The 21632-nt window shown below is 39.0% G+C and overlaps 1 protein-coding gene across 2 annotated transcripts in view; it reads left to right on the forward strand.

The window, feature by feature from the left end:
* The window catches only part of CAMKMT (calmodulin-lysine N-methyltransferase), a 256296-nt gene that overhangs the window by 193182 nt on the left and 41482 nt on the right, over window positions 1–21632 (forward strand). For both annotated transcript variants that reach the window (XR_010989820.1, XM_068158873.1), the window contains exons 4-7: window positions 8333–8393; window positions 11333–11387; window positions 12441–12504; window positions 17867–17933. Coding sequence is in view for 1 of the 2 variants with exons in the window: in XM_068158873.1 (XP_068014974.1) it covers window positions 8333–8393; window positions 11333–11387; window positions 12441–12504; window positions 17867–17933 (247 nt within the window). In the remaining variant the exon portion in view is untranslated. The remainder of the gene's footprint in view (window positions 1–8332; window positions 8394–11332; window positions 11388–12440; window positions 12505–17866; window positions 17934–21632) is intronic.

The following is a 21632-nucleotide window of genomic DNA, read 5'->3' on the forward strand; positions in this document are numbered from 1 at the left end:
GTATTTAAAAAGGGGGAAATGCTAGTATTTCAAAACGCTATTATAATGCATTTTCAAATATGTCAGACACATCTTTGTTAAAATTAAACCAAGGATTGGTTTTGAGCGAATAGCCCTATATCTTTACAGATGCCGTGGATGGATGCATCTAAGCTGCTTATTATATTGATGGGTTTTGCTGCTCTGCAGCAAATGAAAACAGGCAGCTGCTTCCTCCATCAAAGCAAAAAGCAGCCTGAGTTTTTATTAAACGAGTGTTCATTTCTTCTATTGCCAAAATTCTTACACAAAACAAAAGAGCAGTTTTAGCACATTATTGCTTAACTAGACAGGAACAACTGACAGCAAGTGATAAGCCTGTCTGCTTTTCACAACTGGTAATCATTTTTGGAATAGATGTTTTAATATAGTTGAATATAAAATTTTGTAATTTACATCTACAATGGTACATAAATTTATAGATCCTATTTTTTGCAGGAGAATGAAGGCTATAATCACAAAAGGTTTGTTCTGGTGTTGTTTAATTTTTTAATAACTATTTGAAAACTAGGTAAAAAAAAAAAGAAAAGCCCCACAAAACAATCAAATTCATTCATTTGAAAAAAAAAGGCATGCTAAAGACAATCATACAAGTAGATTCGCACAGTTTGCCGATTTCTCTTACGGAAGAGACACGCATACATTTACAGCTTTGACTTGTCACTGTATTTCCACATCAGTTCCACCGAGCATCTGAAGTTTGCACTCTAAAAGAAATTTGCAGATTGTAGACCATCATGTTTCCCTCCTAGTCATGAATAATAATGAGAATGAAAGTGAGCGATACAGCGCTGAGGCCATTTTGCCTAGGCTGAAAGATCTCAGCCAGTGCTTATACATATTTCTCTATGATCTGAATATCATGAATTCTGCTTTAGATTGAAAGAGAGACAAGAGCTTCTAAAAAAAAAAATGTATGTGCATAGGGAAAATGGTGAGATGTATTTCTCTTTATATCTTCTATTTCTTCTGGTGTCCTTGTACCTTTTCAAACTCACTTTATAGCATTCCTGCTGTGGAAAACTAAACTAGCCATTCTCCTTGTCTCAAATTACTCCTCTTCACTGGACTTAAAAGGTGGTTTGCCATGTGCAAAAGTCAGGAGCAGTATGGCATGGGTGTAAGGTGCTACTGGAATGGGTATTGAATAAATACTTTTCTTTTTTTTCACTCTGCATGCATTTACCTTTGAAGTTGCTCACTTGTAAATACAGATGGAGTAAATTTCAGAATACAGAGCCTCAGATTAGACTTCCAAAACTCCTTAGCTCATGTGTTGATGCTTGCAGCAGTCAAATGTCCAGGCTGGTACAGAACTCTTGTGGTAGATTGAGAGGCCAATTCTCCCACCACCAGCACAAGAAAAGAATCAGACAAACGGATTGCAAAAAATGGTGGAAAGTCTAAATGGAAATAAACAATGAAAGTTTTACAGAGAACCACAAGCACTGTGACAAAAGAGAGAGATCCCAAAACACACCCAAAAGCATCCCACCCCCCACCTGAGGGTACACCCAAAACCCCCAGGGCTCTTTCTCCCCCCCATAACCTGGCCTTGGGCCTAGCTAGGCCCAAGAGAGACAGCTCACACCATTACCCAGGCAGCGGTGAGGGAAGAAAGAAGCAGAGAGGACCCCCTGCTGATGTCTTATAGGGGAGCAGGGTATTGTGCCCACCCACTGGGCTGGACCCTTTTGGGCCATCACAGGTGTGGCTTGTGCAGTGGCATCAAGGGCAGGCCCCCCGCCTGAACCACCACAACTCTGTAGCCGTTCTCTTAACTTTGTAGGAAAATAGTTTTGCTGTTCCAGGCACAGCATCTGCAACTGATTTGGTGATGCTGACTCCTCTTTCGTATGACTCTCCTGTAGATGGGTGTAAATGCAAACTTTGGGACACACATTTGAATATAGGTGTACTGTGGGCTGCAAACAGAATGAATTAACAAGTATTTTCTTCCCTTAGCAACTTCTGTTTCTGTGACGTATTTTGCTGTGTGAACAAGTGAGTCAAAATAAAACCTTTGCTTCCTTGACTATACTAAGCAACATTTTTTTAATTATAAAATTATATTGAAAAGGAGCTTGAGGTGTGGAATTTTTGGAGAGTTATTCATGCAAACTAATTACAAGTACAGTTAGTTACAGGTAGTCTTTACCCAAGCTATTGCTCAACTTGGAACAACCATCACATAAGACACTAGTATGGTGTATTGGGCAGATGTGTTATGCATCCACTTTGTACTTAATTTTAATTGTGCAATTCATAACTTCATGATTCATCTTTGACTTGGAATTGAATTTTAGTGCTCTCAGTGGCTGTATAAAATGAGCCTCAATTTGAAATTTACTGCAAATTACTGTGGTTTTGAACCTTGATTTTTATCTGCCATCTTATTTCTCCAGGGCCTCCATGGTAGCTGTACTGTGCTTCTTCTTGTCCATAGTGGTGATGAGCCACAGGAAAAAACAAACATGAGTTTTGGGGATTTTCCATCCACTTCAGTCTTTTCACAGATGAGATGGGGAATAGTTGGCTGTCGGGATAGGTACTGAATTGAACACCACTGCAAAGTCCATTCTGATGCCAAAGGGTGTTTTAGTTTCCACCAACAATGCATCTTTGTATAAGGATGCTTTTTTTAGGGTCAGAAAATAATTCATCATTGCTCAGTGCAATTTTTGGTACTTCTTTTGAGACATTATTCACTAATTATCAGACATAGTGTGGCCAGCAGCAGCAGGGAAGTCATTGTGCCCCTGTACTCAGCACTGGTAAGGCCACACCTTGAATCCTGTGGCCAGTTCTAGGGCCCTCAGTTTAAGAAAGATGTTGAGTTGCTGGAAGGGGTCCAGAGAAGGGCAACAAAGCTGGGGAGGGGTTTGGAGCACAGCCCTATTAGGAGAGGCTGAGGGAGCTGGGGTTGCTTAGCCTGGAGAAGAGGAGGCTCAGGGGAGACCTTATTGCTCTCTACAACTACCTGAAGGGAGGTTGTAGCCAGGTGGGGGTTGGTCTCTTCTCCCAGGCAGCCAGCACCAGAACAAGAGGACACAGTCTCAAGCTGTGCCAGGGGAGGTTTAGACTGGCTGTTAGGAAGAAGTTCTTCCCAGAAAGAGAGGTTGACCATTGGAATGTGCTGCCTAGGGAGGTGGTGGAGTCACCATTGCTGGAAGAGTTTAAGAGGAGACTGGATGAGGCACTTGGTGCCATGGTTTAGTTGATTAGATGGTGTTGAGTGGCAGGTTGGACTCAGTGATCTCAAAGGTCTTTTCCAACCTGGTTAATTCTATCATCCTTTTTTTATCCCTCTCAGTTTGATTAGTATTGGAGCAAATAAGATGATCGTGTAGTCAAGAATCAGGGTAAAGTAGAAACAAAAAGGTCTTTTAAAGAATGTTCAGATGGGAAAAATGACTGACTTTTCAAATCTGAATTGTCTTTGGTTTTGAGGGTTAAAACAGGATTCATGCAAAATTTACTTGAAGCTTCAGACAAATAGAAAGACATCTCTTAGTTTAATACTGTAAATAAAAGACCAAATTTCAGTTGTGAGATCAGGTGTCTATTGTATGTGGCCATGTGAACTACTATGGAAAAGTGACAAAACTTTCCATTTGGCTTATCTTGGAAAGGAACATTTTAATCTCCTAGTGTCTGTGAAGCAGGTGTAGGACAGCTTTATACCTCCTACTCAGGGTTTCAAGGGATGGTTCACCTCCTGTTGCCCTCTTGCTTCCTCATTGGCACACAGTAAAGCTGAGTTCTGCTAATCTTGCACTATCCTGGTTAAAGTAATCGGCTGCTACTGTGACTCCTTTGCAGCTTTGTCTCCTTTTTGGAGACATAATGTCTCCAATCATTAAATGTTTTCTTTTAGACGATGCATCTCAAAATTCTGAGCACTGTATCCTGAGAATTTTCTAATAAAAGGATGTTCTTAAAGAACTCCACATCAAATCTCAGTATTTGTGTGGCTGCATTCTTTAAAATTCATGGTAAAAACCCATGGAGGTGAGACAATAGTTGTTCTTTTTGTATTTATTTTTAAATCCTGGATAATTTATTTATACAGAAATTTTTCTCTTACATCATACAGTATTCATCATTTTTGGATTTGATGCAGCAGTAAGACAGGTTTTGTGTTGCTTTTGACTATTGTTGCTCTACCTGACTGTTAAAACAAAAATCCTCAGAAAGCTGCCTACACATGATTTAGTCCATATGGGCTGAAGGTTTCTTTAAGGACCTGTTGTGCCATGGCTAGTGCAGAAGGACCTGACGCTTCCCATTAGAAAGCACTATGAGAGTAATAAAACCATTTACATTTTTTTGTTAGTGTTGTTCCTGTTGAGGAATAATTTGAATATCTTTTTTTTTTTTTTTTTGCTGCATCACACCTCATACTGTGTTAGGATGACTAAGGGTTTTTTCTTGGCATTCCCATAATTCCATTCTGCATGTCTAAGTAGTTTAATCTGTCTCTATCTCCTAGTTGGATTCCTAATGTGCAAAACTGGGAGAATAGAAATTGATTATTCCAGGGTCTTGTGAGGTAGACTCCATCACTGTGGTGGGATTTAGTGATATGGTGGTAAGTGCTATAGAAATGCTTGCATTTTGTATGTCTCTGTATATACAGGACCTCTCCATCCATCATGTTTTTCTACCCCTACTGCTGTAGCAAGTTTCATGAAGCTGTCTGGAAGTAGACATCGTTGCTGTTATGGCACATTTGTAGTGGATCTCTAGCTCCATCCTAATGGTGAAAGGGTACCTGCCAAGAGTCAAAATGCAGAGAGGCATTCCTCTCTGAATGCTGTCTGTCTCCTGTGTCTTCAGATGTGCCAAATCACAGTCCTCCTTGAGGCTCTCCTGGAAATACAAACACAACTTCTGCGTTTCAGTAGAGATTCCAGTGTTTTCTGGCAACTATTTTCTGTTTTCACATCATAGTTATCAAACTGTTAGAGAGGTTTAAAACCTCTAGTAAATGTCACAAAATATTTATTTTTGTATAAAGAAACTCTTGCTTCTCTCTGTTTCTTTGTACAGTTTTTCATCTCCTCTGTCTAGGACTTGTAGTATATTTATAGCCTTTTAAATATGTGCACCATTTGAGGGGCTTTTGATATTCTTTTGCGTATGCATGTGTAAATAATTGACTTCCATGTGTAAGCAGTTGCACATGCAAATAGGTACCCATCCAGTGCTGTGTATTTATAATCCAATTCATAATACAAAATTGCAATAATGTTATTTTACATATTCTAAGTGTATTTGTGGGGAACTTAATCCATATCCATATGTATATGTTTGCAGGAAATAAATGGTGCTTTTCACAACCTAATGGTAGTTGTTAACTCGGGAATCACTGCATTTCTGCATTACAACTGTCTGGTTTGTAGAAGAAGCAGAACTATCTTATACTTGCAACTTCAAAATGTAGGTCATTCTGTTGGTGAATGTAGGTCAGAGTGAAGGGGAAGAAGACAGAATGCAAACTCCTCCACATGGATCTTTAAGCTTATCCCTGTTTTGAAGGTAAAGAGGCTTACCTACCTGTTCAATCACGAGAAGTTTTTCCTTTTACTAAAATTAACACAGATATTCTAGCTTCTGGCTTCTTGGCTTAGCTGGAAGCTCTGTGTGCTTCCACACTTGAGACCTTGTTTGTGAAAGACCTCCTGACTCCTCTTTTTTAGATGCCAGCCATTTATATCATTGCTCAGGTGATACTTCCTTCTCTGTGGGGGAGGGCTGTGGGGAGGGGAGTCGTGTGCATCACTATCATCTGCCTAAAGTCTAGCATTGTCTTTCCAAAGGTGCTTTACCCTTCTCTCAGCACAGAGCTACCTGATACACCTGCAGTTTCATCCAGTATCAACATTGTAATGGTAGCAGGCGAAAGAATGGTGACCCTCATAAAAAATTTAGTGACACCATTAAAAGTGCCCTTGCAATAGCAACCACAAAAAAGCAAGAGACATCTGACTGAGAGTACCGAAACTCAAATGTTGAAGAATTTCTCTACACTTGACAAGCATTTTTGAAACTCACTCAGGCTAAAAGTTTGCCATCAAAAGATTTAGGCTTTTTGTGTTTGTGGGTGTAGAGGATTTTTTTTTTTGTAATGTGAGATATAAGTATTATAAATTGTATTAAATTAGCCATGTCTTCACTAAGTATTAAAAAAGCACTTTTATTACTTGAGTATACACCAGTCACTGCAAACGGAAACATTCTTTATATTATACACTAAAATATTGAAATGGTTATTATATTTATTGCAAAATCTGTCATTTTAGTGTATTTCAAAGCTCAAAAGCATTGAAAATGCTCAAAAGGAAGATGGCAAATCCTGTACAATTCTTAGTGTCTGTTTCACTGAAGAATGGGTAGTCGTGTGTGAATATTTTATTTTAACCCTTAGCAACTCTCAAGAAAATTGCACATTTGCAAACACCTAATCAGCCACAGCTGTCATAAACAGGACAAATACCACCATTGATTTACTGCTCTTGTCATACAGATGAATTGTCACTATTATTTGTTTGTTTCTTTCTTTCTTTGTTTCTTTTCCTTTAAGATATTTCTCGTGCAAAAGTGACATTCTGAGTCTTGGCCAAACCCTGTCTAAGCTTTTCCTGATCAACATGGGGACAACATATTCATAAATTTTCCTTATTTCTCACCATGAGTAAGGGTAGTTCAGAATACTTACTGGATGGAAAAGAAGAATATTGTGTTTGATAGAGTCAGGATCTAGGTGATTTCAAAGGAAGACAGTTTCTCTCCCAGACTACTTCTTCTATTAAATGTATTGTGATGCTTTTTAAATCTCAAGAAAGAAAATTTGTTTTAAATGGTCTAAAGGATTCATAGGCTTAGTGAGCTGCATAGAATTCAGTTTGTCTGTCTAGAAATATCTAAAGGATGTTCCCACATTTGTTTTTAAGTTTACTGAAAGCACTGAAGTGTCTGTAGTTCATAATACTAAACTTCTGTCATGTTAATTCATAATGCTCTTTGTTGTGTGGGGAGGCTAACCCTTGTTTTCACCTGTAGATAGACATGTGATTTTATGGTTTTTTCCCATTGCTAAGCAACAACAGATGGAAAGCACATATAACCATATACACATTCAGTCTCCCTTAACTTTGGGAAGCTGACTCAATGGCCTCAGTACAACTCTGATTTTCCCAGGCTCCCTCTAGCAATGGAGAGCGTGCAAGCCATGCAGGATCTGTGCTGCCCTCTCTGTGGCCCACAGAATCTCAGATGTTCAAATGAAGTGGGAAGCAGATCAGACAAAACAGCAAGTTTCATGAGTCAGTGGTGTTGAGAGGGTAAATTTGCATGGATGCCCCCAAGTATTTGCCAAGCTTGACCATGACCATTCTAAGTTTTATGATAGATGCTTATAAAGTCGTAAATAACACAGAGTAGGTGAAAAAAGTACAATTACTCCTGTCTATTCCCATACTAGGGGCCCTCAGATGAAAATTATGGGGAGGCAAGTACAAAACAAGAGACAGGAGATGTTCCTTTATACAGCATGGTAAAACTATGATGCTTCTTGCCACAAGACATTGCAGCTATGGAAAGTTTACCAGAGTCCAGCTAGAAAAATCCTTTGGTGACTGTTAAACAGACCTCACCACTTGTATCTCCCCTCCTCCTCAGGAACTTCTTGAGCCACAACTAGAAATCATGCTGCGTTGTTGCTCTAGTCCTATATTTTTCCTGAGCATGTGTTGGTGTTGATGGTCAGTGCTCCTTACAGTTAGACTGATGCCTGACCTAACAAACCCTTCAGAGAAAAGGACCTAAATAAAAATGAACTGGGAAAAAGTGAAGTGTGGAGGACAGCTACCAAAAAAGAAGATGACTTCTGCCCGCTGTTAGAAACAGACTACAAAGAAAGGTGGGCCTCTCATCTGGCCCATTAAAAACAGTTTGATATTTGTGCAAATGCCCAAATGTGGGAAGCTTCATAGAATGACATTTTATATAACTTGTAAAGTTTTGACAACTGTATGTGTAACTAGAGACATAGGTACATTTCCAACCATTAGTCAGGATGAAGTAGATGAAATTTCCAGATCTAATGCTTAAATAAGAAGTCTTCCCTTAAAATATTTGTTTTTGTCCTTATTCCCTGGTATTATGGCAAATTTAGAAAATTAAACAGTTGGTGTAGGTCTGCAAATGGTGGTATGTATTAAAATATTATTTTGAACAACAACAACAAAAAAGAGACTGTATTAAGGAGACAAATATCTGTGTTTTATAGGTCTCTGGCCATCTGAAGAAGTACTGGCTTACTACTGCCTAAAGCACAGTGAAATATTCAGGTACAGAGTTAAACATAAAAAGATACTTTCCAATCTGCTACTTGTATTGTATCTGCATGGTAAAGATTGATATGATTTAAGTCTTCAGATTAAACTTAAAGTGTTCAAGGTGAATGCACGTTGCTCTTAAAGAATTCTGAGCTGCCTTTGGGTACTAATATTGCACAGCAAGCTTTCTGCTATATGTCAAAGACTTTTGATTTCCACTCAAGGCGTTTTATTTCACTTTGATTTTTGCGAAACAAAAGTGAAGCTCCAATCGATCAGTACTCATTGTGAAGGTCAGGAAAAATAAAAGACGTTCTTTAAACCAACATCTCTTGCAGAAACAAGCAAAATATTACCTGGTAAAATACATTATAATCACTGCATATAGCAATGGAGAAATTTGCACCTGTTTTTAAGTGTTGTGATACAATTTTGAGACACCTACACTTCATTTTTTTGGTGATTTTTTAATCATTTTCTGAAGATGTTGAAGTGAGTTATCAAGGCTCAAATAGGAATGCCTAAAAATAGAATCCATCCTGCATGTTCTTTCGTTCCCCTTGAGTATACAGTACTTTGCACTTGGAAATCCTTGAAGTTTCATTGTCCAGAGGATGAATGGTGTCCTAGAAAAGCCGTTTGAAGGCATAACTTGTGTTCTGAGTGAGAGTGCAAGGCTAATGCCAAGTAAACCAGTTCGGAGTATAGAGGATCCCTTGTTTTGTGCACATGCAGTGTTGGTAAAATAGGTTAAGACCAAGCTCTAAGTCCCTGCCCCTTGTACCAAAGCCGAACATGTATCAGTTGTGAGCTGATCCCTGTAACTTGCTCAGACTCTACAATCTGAAGTCAAAGACCCAGCACAAAAACATGCCCTGGTTTCTAAAGCCTCAGTTATGCTCTACCTACCACCTGAATGAAACCCAGCCCATTAGAGGAGGCAGCTATCATACATAACCTGCTAGCCACTGCTCTGTTCTCCAAGTCTAGTTGGGCACTGCATTGTGTGACTTATGCTGCAGTAGTGGTGTCCCTGTAGCACTTTGCTGCAGCTTGTACACTCTGCTTGTTCTCAGAGGCTCTTCACAGCAAACCTCCCTCTGCTGCTAACTAAAAGGGTATTTGCTTACCATGGGTATGCAAGCCTGGATATTCAGAGACAGCAATCAGTCAAACGTCCATGGCAGAAATGGGCAGCTTCAGGTCCCGATCTCCCATGACTATGCCCTCTCAACATTACTCACACTTTGTTTTCATTCTCATTGATAGATGTCACTAAATATTGCCTGAGTCAGTCATATGATTTAAAAAAATTTGCTAATAAGGGAACTTGTGCTGAAATTTATTATTTTTCTGCATAAATACATATGCATGTGTATATATATATGCTTGTATATTATGTACATGCAAATTTGATTAAAAGTGCACAAAAAATCCTTCTTCAGATACTTTCTGTGTTTACTGCAATAAGCATGACTCTTATAAGGCATTAAGTGCCTTCTAAATCTTACATGTATACTTTTTTAAGATGTTTGCATCTAAGGTTTATAAAAATAAAATTTTATGTGATGAATAACCTGTAATTATTCTATTTAAACCACAAACTGTGAATTTCCCACATCTGTTTTGTATTCTGCTTGGGCTTGTTCCCCCAAACTATGTCCGTCTTTGGTCTCATTTCTGTTAAACGGCATAACTAGGCTTTTTTCAAATAAAATGTATGGAGTGTAAGAAACATTAATCAACCCCATCCAGTCAGTGATCATTAGTATACAGTCATACAGCCTAGTCTGCTGACCTCAGCGAATGAAATAATCAGCATCTCTATACTGATACTGATGGTCTTGCTAAATACTTGTCAAGGGAGTAAGGAGATAAACATAAATGTAGATTTTCAAATGTTGGTGTTTTAGGAGAGAAGAAATGGTTCACCAGAAAACCCCAAACATCTGTTTCGCTAAAATTCCATTTTCTGCCTGTCAAAAATGAGTCAATGGGAATGTTTCTGCCAGCTGCAACAGTTGCTGTGGATTTAGCTATAAAGCAGCATGCTCCTAAACTAAGACTCTGCCTTGCCCTAGACGCCACTTCACGCAGTTTCAGCGTGGGGTCAGCATCCCTCCCTCCTCCCCTCCTGGGGCAAGCCATGGCTCTGGAGGACATTCTTTATGGCTCCCCCTGCAAGCTCCTATCCAGCGCACTGTGTGCCAAATTATATTTCACATGCACATCTTAATAACAGCACAGTATGGTCTAAGTTAAAAGCAGCCTTTTAGACCACGTATTCAGCCCTCAGCTCAGGCTGGGTTTAGGCTCTTGACACCAACTTCGTTTAGTTTTCTATGGCTTAACTGTTTGCTGTTCCCAGCATTGTTCATAACAGCATTGTTTGTAGGTCACTTGCAGTTTTAAGTGCTAATTGAAGGATCAGATTTCTTCGTGTGTAATTGTTAGGTGGTACATGGCTTGTTTTAAAACTTCTCTCTTTTTAATACTGACAGGCTTTTAGGCATAACTATATGGAGAGATATAGAAATAATATTAATGTCCCCATTTACTTCTCTAACTGTTTTTGCAAGAATGAATGTGGATTAACATTGTTATCCTTTCCTAACAATTATCTTTCGCTACTCTATCTAGTTTAGTTCTAAAAGACAGAGCCATTGACAAGGGAAAAAAGGGAACCTTCTCAGATTTTTCAGCTCAGTGGTGGTAATGTTGCACTGAACACTAATGAGGGAACCCCCACTGGTTTGCCTGCTTTGTGACTTTTCTATTTCATAATTATTTTTAAAACGCAAAACGACATGAGGTAGCCCAGTCATGTCTCTACAACTTCCTGGTAGCTCAGTTCTTACTGCAGATGGCAATTTGTTCTTGTAACATATATGTCTCTCTGACCATTTTCATCTAATTTGTATGGGTTCTACCATTTCCTTTCTCTCTTTCAGGGACCTTGCTGTGTGTGAGCTAGGGGGTGGCATGACATGCTTGGCTGGGCTCATGGTAGGTCTTTTCTCAATTCCAATCCCATTCAGAGGAAGAAACAAAAGGAAAAATGTTCCAGTGCCTCCAACTGCTGGGTCAGAGAACTGTCAACAGCCTCAGCTGCAGTCAAGCTGCAGAGTCTTGAGAGACCTTCTAGACTGACTTGCTTTCGTATCATATTGATTTTATGGTTGCCTCGATGAGCAGAAGCATTTTACCTCCGCGTAGTCAATATCTCTTGTTGTGACATTCCAGGCCACGTACGGTCTGTCTTTCACTGCCATAGCCGAAGCTTTTTTTTTTTTTTCAGATTATAGTCCCATTTGCTAAGATACAGGAATAGCCTGGCGAATCACAGTTGGAGCACCATGATATAGCTGCTAATGTTTTGCCTGCATTATTACACCAACAAACATGATCCAGAGCTCTCGGTAATTAGATTCTTTTGAATTAGATTGGCCATTCAGGAGAGTCGTTCACCATTCTCTGGGTTCTGAGTCATGTATTCAGGAGATATTATGTAGCAGTGCAGTGCATTAGACAAGTTTTTATGTCTCTACAAATAAAAGCATATTGTTACACTGATTGGCATTTGACAAACCTGTCGCTCTTATACAATGTGTCGAGGTTACAGCCCAATGTGCGAGCATGTCAAAGCTCACAAAAAAATTACCCTTACAAAGCCATCTGCCTGCAATGCAAAGTTATATGAAGGGCATCAGGCAGTCAGACAGAAGCAAGCTGAAAGGCAGAGTGACAGCCTTGTATGATGGCTCTACTAGATAAACAGAAGCCCGCAAATGAAAGCCTCTCAGAATACCATCATCCGCTGTCACAATGCAATTACGGAACAGAATGATAGCAAGATAGAGGCTCCCGCAAATGGAATGATAAAAGTATTGACTGATTTGATTGAATGATTAAAATAATGCAGACATAAAATGAAAAAAGATTGAAGATTGTTACAGAGAAATAGGTGAGGAAGCATGATACTGAAGGCTTGTCACTCCTGTCTTCACTTCCACACAGACAAGCATATTTGCTCATTGTTTGCTGTGCTCTTTTTTTCAGGTTGCTATTTCTGCAGATGTCAAAGAAGTTCTGTTAACTGATGGAAATGAAAAGGCCATCAAAAGTATCCTTATTCAGATAGAAAACTGGTTTGTTGTGCTCGTTCCTTTTTACTGGCTGAGTAACAATCGATATAAAGACAGACAGCATGGAGTATATTAAGAAAATGTCCCCACATAAGTAATTAAAAAACAGTTGTAGAATATCTTGAACAGATCTACAGCTTCCCCCACAATAAATGCCACATTTTATTCTTTTAATTAAAAATGTAAGTATTGGTATAGAGCAAGTACAATAGCAAATATTTGTCTTATGGTCGAGTGCTGAAAGATTCCTGTGTGTATGCTGCACATTGCAGGAGGTGTAGCAGTGCATCAAATCATTAGCTCCCCTTAAAATAATCGTTTTGCAGAGCTAGATTTTTTTAATCTTTTTTTGTTTGTTTGTTTTTACTTTCAACTACTAGCCTCTTAAAATATACCCAGTGTTTGTATGGTGTTATGGCTTTCCCAGTATATATTGAAATGCATGTTTCGTTGTTGCTGCTAAGTTATAACTGCCTACAAATTGCCTATTTAGTGTGCTTAATGAATTATCAATTTATCATTATTTCTCTTGATGTAAGATTGTAAAAGTTCTCCATCCCTTGTAGGAAGTATTTTATTATATTTCTTATATTAGAATAAATTGCTATTATGCCCTCTTAACATGAACACGTAGTTCGGAAAATTGAACTGGACTTTGACTAAGCAAGAGAACGAGTGAGCATAATTTGTGGCCACATTAAAGATCATCACAGAAGAAGAACAGATATATACAGTGAGTACTAATAGCCCTTAGAAATTGAGAGTGAAAAAAGGGAGATATCTATTTGCTTTTGTTCCTTGGTAATCTTTCCATTTGCATTTTAAGGCAGGCTAGTTTTTCAGGTTGTGGCCACTGCATCATCAGAGTTATTTAGATTTGAGTTTTGGATGTATTTGACAATTAACAAAATGAGTACTTAGTGAAGACAAAAATAAGTTAAACTAATTTGTGGTTTAAAAAAAATTGAGGCTGCTGGTGACTGTTTAAACAGGAGACATTGCAGCCCAATATTATTAGCTACTACCTTTAAAAAAGAATTTCTCAGAGGTAACAGGTAACTGCAGTTGCTTACAACATTTTAACAAATTCGTGCTAAAATCAGCCAATCCTACATCATGTCTCCTTATTCTTGAAAATGCAAGTTCCCAGCTGTGTTACAGGTATTTTTGTTTTGTTACATTCTGGTCTGTTATATTCATGTTTCAAGGGAGAATTACTCATTATGCTGTGATTTTTATTAGCCACCACCCCATCCAATCCTTTTTTTCTATGTCATTATGAGGGTAAAAAATGTGGGAGAAATGAAGTGTTTCAAAACTAGCCTCACAAAGCAAACTGAGGTTTTTTTTAGAAACACACATCTTTATCAAAAAGGTCATTTTACCCACAAGAAGCTTCAGGTGAATTCAGTAATCACCAACTCAGAAAACAGCTTGCATAGCAGATTCCATAAGCATAGCTGAACTTTTTTGAAATTGAGAAGTCTCCTGTAGGAAGGAAAACTGGTGAGTGTTAAAAAGCGTTTGCTCACTATTTGGAATTAAACAAATTAAAGTGCTTTTATTCCTGAAAAAGATACTGTTAATGTAATCTAATTATCACACCTTAGTTTTTCACAGTGTGTTTTAGAAATATCTTTTCTTTCCAAAAGTCTTACAAGAAGTCTTCATCTGTATTCACTCAGCGAATCCCTTTCGGAGAGGTGATTGGTGGAAGCCTCTGACAGGAATGTATTTTTCTTTTTTTAACATTTGGTGCTCTGAAGGCTCAGCATTCAAAGTGCCTTTGTTGCGTTGGATTTTACAATGGGCTTAATATTAGCAGGGTGCCAAAGTGCAGAGAACTAAGAACTTTGTAGTGTAGGTAGCATGTATCCTTAAAAGTGCTCACCATAAAATTTATGTTGCATTTGCTGTGTTTTAAGGACTTCGGTAGTGATTTTATGATCTGTCTTATGGTAATTTTCCTTTGCGTTCTTCTCTGTAGTGACTAGCTGTAACAGAAGTTTAGGCTAAATTTAGATCTGTTTCAGCCACATCAGACTCATTGGAATCAATATTTTCAGTGTAATTGGACATAACGTTTGACCCCACGTGCCACAAACTACAGATGATGCATTTCTGCTAATTTTTATCATCACTGGTGGTATTTTTTAATTGTTTATTGCACTGAATTAACGTGGAATAAAATACTGTTTTCTTTTCTAGATTCTGCTTTCAGGAATAGTTAATACCTAGTATTATGCTTTTTATGTAGGTACTCTAGATTAAAATAATCTTGTTTAGAAATTACTGTTTACATCTTCCCTTTAAATTCCTCGCAAAGCTGAAATTACATGCCAGTCATACTATAATATCCAAAAATTACTTTCCAAAAAGTAAAAGTGGTTGTCAACAAAAAAAAAGGAAAAAAATAAAATAAAATCACTGTCAGAAGCCAGGAAATCACCAAGCAAGCCTGCTAATTATTCTTAATGGGCAAGATGAGCACATTAAGAAACAAATGAATACATCAGTGAAATGTAATTGAAAATCGACCTGGCAATAGTGCATTGCATCTGAGAATCTGCCTTTGTATTATCATCATCATCATAATTATTGTTGGTTTTGTTGTTGTTATTGCTATTCAGTGAGCGTAACTAACAGCTCTGCTTTGTGGAGTCTCAAGCTTTTGAGGATTTGATTTTTCTTCTAATTTTTTGACATTCTTCATATTATTCTCCACTTCATGCTGCCACATCGAGGATTCGCTGTGGCTGTTTTCAACATCTATACGTGTTGTTGGAATGTTGCAAGTTAAAATAATTAATGAGTATATTCATTTCAAATCGCTGATGTTATTTTAACCATTTTACAGTGAAATATATAGCTAAATTTGATATTAATCAGTGGCCTTACACATGAGGTTCATGAAGGTTTTAAATAGGATATTGTAGTTTCAGTTACTAGCCCTTTTAAAACCCTTCACTCTCACTGCTTTTGCTCTTCGTGGGCAATATTTAATTGACAAACATATCATTCATTGTAAAATCAATAAGATAAAGAGAGGTGCTATTGCTCTGACAGCTTCTTTCAAAACTTTCTTATTGTTTTAATGTGCTTTATCTAAGCTCTTCCGTGAACATTTAATGAAAGAATTACAAAGGAAAATATAGATACTTCTAATAAATAATAAAGACATACATAGGTAAAGTTATCTGACTCATCCCCCTTTGTAATTTTGGTGATATGCATTCCGATACAAGCCTTGCATCTTAGATAGTATCTGTGATGTAGCCAGTCATGAATATGAAGCTCTGTTTCCCCAGAACACTGAAAGCTTCTATGCTCAGATCAACATGTCCAAATCCAAGGATGAGGCTAATTTTTAGTAATAATTGTCTAGAGACAGTTGTCTAGAGAGGCTGTGTACCTTCTGCCTTAGCTCTGTTTCACACTGCGCTAGTAATTTGAACTACTCTCTGAAAGCATCAATAATACAAAACATTCTTGCAGTGCACTATAGTGGCCATTAAAATATCGTGTATGGATCTTTGGAAATCCTTGGAAATCTAGGTTAGAAAGGTCATGTTCAGCTTGGATGCCTGAAGACATGGGCTCATAAATTATTTTTAAAAGTTAGTGTTAACATGTTTGCAACAATTATTAATTTTGCTCAGTGCAATGTAGCTAATTTAGAATAGAATAGAATAGAATAGAATAGAATAGAATAGAATAGAATAGAATAGAATAGAATAGAATAGAATAGAATAGAATAGAATAGAACAGAACTAACCAAGTTGGAAAAGACCTTTGAGATCATCAAGTCCAACCTATCACCCAACACCATCTAATCAACTAAACCATGGCACCAAGCACCCCATCCAGTCTCTACTTAAACACCTCCAGTGATGGTGACTCCACCACCTACCCGGGCAGCACATTCCAATTTATCAATACTATTACTACTGCCTCTACTTAAAAATATCATCCTTTGCTCATGGAGTTGCTTATGCCTTCCTTCTACTTCACAGATACGGACTAATGATTACTACTTCTCATTTCGTATTGTGGAAAAGATTTAAAAGATTTACAATTAGAGAGATTTATTTAAACCAGTTTTCTGTTGTTCCATTTGTAGTTTATGGCTTCATGAAATATCAGTTGTCTTTTCTTTTCACATTGTTTGGGTAGAGGCTTTCCTAATATAAATTTTCTTAAATAAACAATGTGTTAGGAAGGCAAATTTATGTGATTTTAGCAAAGCAAATAAAAAGATACACCAGTAATATTTTAAATTAGCCTGATACTAGTGCTTGGGTTTCTTTTAAGAGCACATGCAGAGAATTCAACATATTTTACGCTCCTAGAAACCTTCTCCTAATCGTATCTTAAGAAAGAGGGATCACTGACATCTTTAACAAAAATATACCTTAAATATATTCTTTTAATTTTAGATTGAGTTGTTCAAATACATATGGATTCACACTGAAAAACTTTTAGTATTCTCATAGATTTTGATTACTCGCTACACCTTTTCATTCCAATGACTCCTCAGTAACCACAAATGACTAATTATGAAGGTTAGCTTTCTACATATAGATAACTGGGCGCAGGTTCTCTTAAACCTTTTCCATGACAGTTTTGGCCTGCCTGAATGGCCACACAAATTTGTGACCTGTTCTTCCAATCTGAAGCTGGGACATGAGTCTAAAGCACTGTTGCAGTGCCTGTGGGGAAAAAAATTTATTTGCTGCTATATACTGTCTTTTATGTTGGTTCCAAAACTTTCTCAAGAAAGCACATGGAGTAGGAACTCCCTTGTCTACTGGTTATGGTGCTCCCATTACATGTTGAATTTTACCCAGACTGGGCCAGGAGCAAAGGTATGTGTCTTGCGGCAGGGCAGGTACTCAAACCCCATAAATCTCCAAAATCTCAGCACTGAGATCAACTGATCCAGTCAAAAGCAGAACAAACTAAACTGATTATTAAGAAACCACACTAGACAATTTCTGATAAATGGTTAAAATTCTTACATTTCTAAATGTGTATAAGATATGGGAAGTCTTTTTCAGCTCATTCTACAGCTACAGGGCTATCAGTTCCTTAAACAAAACAGTAAATAAGTAGAGGTAGGCCACAAGGACAAGATGCTGCATGGGTATATATGACTGATGTGCTGGAGCAGAAATGTAAATGACCAACATAGTACAGGTTAATGAAGTCCAAAGAGACAAAAGACATTATGAAAGTATTTTAAAGGGGGGGGGGGGGGGGGGGGGGGGGAGGGGGATGCATTTTTTATTGTTTTTATTACTGCTCTAGATTTGCAGTTAATTCTTAATGAATACACTACAGATGTAAGTGAGATCATCACAAGAAACCAAAATGCAGGAGTATTTAAGGCTCGGAAAGTGTCAAGCTGGTAAGATTCTATTCAACTGCTTTTCTGGAAATATGTTTTAATGTAAATGTGAAATTTATGCAAAAGTGTGAAAATGTGACCTGTATTGCTGGTGCTGGCACAGATGTATATACAGCATAAATAGGGAAGTGATGCAAGACAGGCATTTCAAAGCATTTAAAAATACTGTACATGCTTTCCACATACTGTAAGATTAATCTTGGTGATTTAACCTCTCCCTTCTCTTTTTGTTCATATACATTATGTCTCTTCAAGCTGTGGTTTTGTGCATGGTTGAAATTTGGCTGTTTCAGACTCAACATTACCCATTGCACTGAATAGGAGGCTTGGAACGAACGTACCTATATCATTGGCAGTTTTCATTTTAAATAGCTCTGAGAATTCAGGATGACACCAAATCCCATTTGCCCCTAAAGCAGATGTTGTTGGAGCATCCATGGGAGGTTTTTTGGTTGTCCTGTGTACAGTCATTGTTGTGTTGTCATCTGTGAGGACAAATGGGGAGTATTGGAGCCATGCTGGGACCCTTCTCTCGCTATGTCCTAAGGAGCAGGGCTTATTCAGTGTTTTACTCATGGTGCATCAGCTCTGTTGTCTCTGAGTTAGCTCTGAAGGCTTGTTTCAGATGGTCTTGCAAGCCTTTCATGACCCACCCTGTAACAAGTGGTGCCACTGAAGTTATTTTATCTATTTCCTTGAAGCATCTCTAGGTACAGTAGCTGGAAGCACTTTGTTCTCTTGTAGTGTTCTAAAAGTAAACTATAAAGTAAATGTTTGTGATATACAGTTAACAATTTGGACGTGCCTAAAGATGGCACCTTAGGGCAAATAGTACACTCTTATTTGTGTGTATCATAGTATCAGCCAGGGTTGGAAGGGACCACAAGAATCATCTAGTTCCACCTCCCCTGCTGTGGGCAGGGACACCCTACACTAGATCAGGCTGGCCAGAGCTTCATCCAACCTGGTCTTAAACACCTCCAGGGACGGGGCTTCAACCAGCTCCCTGGACAACCCATTCCAGGGCTTCACCACTCTCATGGTGAAGAACTTCCTTCTCATGTCCAGCCTGTGTCTAAATCTCCTCTTTTGTTGATAACTCTCCTTCCGTAAGTGCTCTCAGTCTAAAAGTGACAAAATTGAAGCTGAAAAAGGGCTGAGAAAGGCAATGTTACAACAGAATAAGCTTATTTACATAGAGAGTAAAACCCTTATCATTTTAATGGCTATCATTTACATCAGTCATCTATATGCTTTGTAGCCATTCCATATACAGAAGTGAGCACTTAGGGTTATAAAAAATCTGCCTTCATTAGTGTGTACATGCATATAACTTAGAGATATATTTCTGCATCTTAACAAGTGCCTGCCAAGTAGACAAAGGCCACATGGGCCACAGGAATGGTCTTTCAGGTTCCATGTGTCAAAGACTTCCTGTGAGCAGCCTCAGACACTCATCCCTGCTTATGAGAGGCTGTATAGTATTGTCTATCCAGAAGCTTAGATTTTGTAGATTTCCAGTTGCCTTCTACTGGGTAAGAGATTTCAGATTTCATCCCTTGTCAAGGCTTCAAACCTAGTCTTTTAGATATCAATCAAAAGCACATTTTCTATCCTGTCCTCATTTACATTTATCTAATGCTTAAGGTCATTTGTGATCATTTGAGTGTATTTCAGCATATGGAATCAGTGAATAATAGATTTCAACCTCATGCTGTGAAGAAAGATTGTGTTTTTACAAGACATGTTGTTTACTGGGTGTTAATAATCACTAATTAATAAACATATCTAGACATCATAAAATGTTGCATTTTAAGGAGTAAAAATGTCAAGTGTTTAACTTGAGTGCAATAGCATTTGGGGCCTTATTTGCATTAAAAAATGAAATTAAAAAATGAAGTGAAGTTTTATATTGAGATATAAGGATCATTAAAATAAACACAATTTGATTTTTAGTCCTGCATTCTTCAAGCCTTTACAGATTTGTTTTAATAGTGTAGTTTTATGGAAACTATTCAAATGCCTCTCTAATCATAAAAATAATGATCATCTTGCATTTCTCTATCTTATACATGGTAATAGTTCATTTCTCCTGCCAACATTAAAGTTATGCTTTGGGTAGCTATTACAGAAGTGCTAATGGATAGATCAATCCTTCATATTCAGTGATGAAAATAATAATAAAATTTATCTGATCACTTCTCAGGGCCTTGAAGAAACTGAAGAACTAATGTAAGGTCTGAAATATTACCGTAACCTTGATTCATTTTTCACAGTACCACAGTATCGCTAAGGTTGCAAGAGACCTCGAGGATCATCGAGTCCAACCTGTCACCACAGACCTCATGACTAGACCATGGCACCAAGTGCCACATCCAATCTCCTCTTGAACACCTTCAGGGATGGTGACTCCACCACCTCCCCAGGCAGCCCATTCCAATGACTAATGACTCTCTCGGTGAAGAACTTTCTCCTCACCTTGAGCCTCAACTTCCCCTGGCGCAGCTTGAGACTGTGTCCTCTTGTTCTGGTGCTGGTTGCCTGGGAGAAGAGACCAACCCCTTCCTGGCTACAACCACCTTTCAGGTAGTTGTAGAGGGCAATGAGGTCACCCCTGAGCCTCCTCTTCTCCAGGCTAAACCCAGCTCCGTCAGCCTCTCCTCATAGGGCTTGTGCTCAAGGCCTCTCACCAGCCTTGTTGCCCTTCTCTGGACACGTTCAAGTGTCTCGATGTCCTTCTTAACTTGAGGGGCCCAGAACTGGACACAGGACTCAAGGTGGGGCCTAACCAATGAAGAGTACAGGGGCACAATGACCTCCCTGCTCCTGCTGGCCACACTATTCCTAATGCAGGCCAGGATGCCATTGGTCTTCTTGGCCACCTGTGCACACTGCTGGCTCATGTTTAGGTGGCTGTCAATCAGTACACCCAGGTCCCTCTCTGTTTGGCAGCTCTTCAGCCACTCTGACCCCAGCCTGTAGCTCTGCATGGGATTGCCGTGGCCAAAGTGCAGCACCCGGCACTTGGAATTGTTGAATGCCATCCCGTTGGACTCTGCCCATCTGTCCAGTCTGTCGAGGTCCCTCTGCAGAGCCTTTCTACCCTCTAACTGACTAACATCTGCTCCTAACTTGGTGTCATCTGCAAACTTGCTGATGACTGACTCAATCCCCTCATCCAGATCATCAATGAAGATGTTAAAGAGGATGGGGCCCAGCACTGATCCTTGGGATACACCACTGGTGACTGGCCGCCAGCTGGACATGGCACCATTCACCACCACTCTCTGGGCTCAGCCCTCCAGCCAGTTCGTAACCCAGCACAGAGTGTTGCGGTCCAAGCCTTGAGCTGACAGCTTAGCCAGCAGTTTTCTGTGGGGGACAGTGTCAAAGGCCTTGCTGAACTCCAGGAAGACCACATCCACAGGCCTCCCCATGTCCACCAGACGGGTCACCTGATCATAGAAGGAGATCAGGTTGGAGAGGCAGGACCTGTCCCTCCTAAGTCCATGTTGGCTGGACCCGAGCCCTTGGCCATCCTTCAGGTGCACAGTTATTGCCACCAGGATAATCTGCTCCATCATTTTCCCTGGCACTGAGTCAGGCTGACTGGCCTGGAGTTTCCAGGTTCCTCCATCTGACCCTTCTTGTGGATGGGGACCACAATGGCCAGTTTCTGGTCACCTGGGACCTCACCGG

Source organism: Melanerpes formicivorus, unplaced genomic scaffold (genome assembly GCF_026170545.1).
Source record: "Melanerpes formicivorus ecotype bairdi unplaced genomic scaffold, bMelFor1.0.p_v2 SCAF_43, whole genome shotgun sequence".
In the NCBI taxonomy this organism is placed as follows: Eukaryota; Metazoa; Chordata; class Aves; order Piciformes; family Picidae; genus Melanerpes; species Melanerpes formicivorus.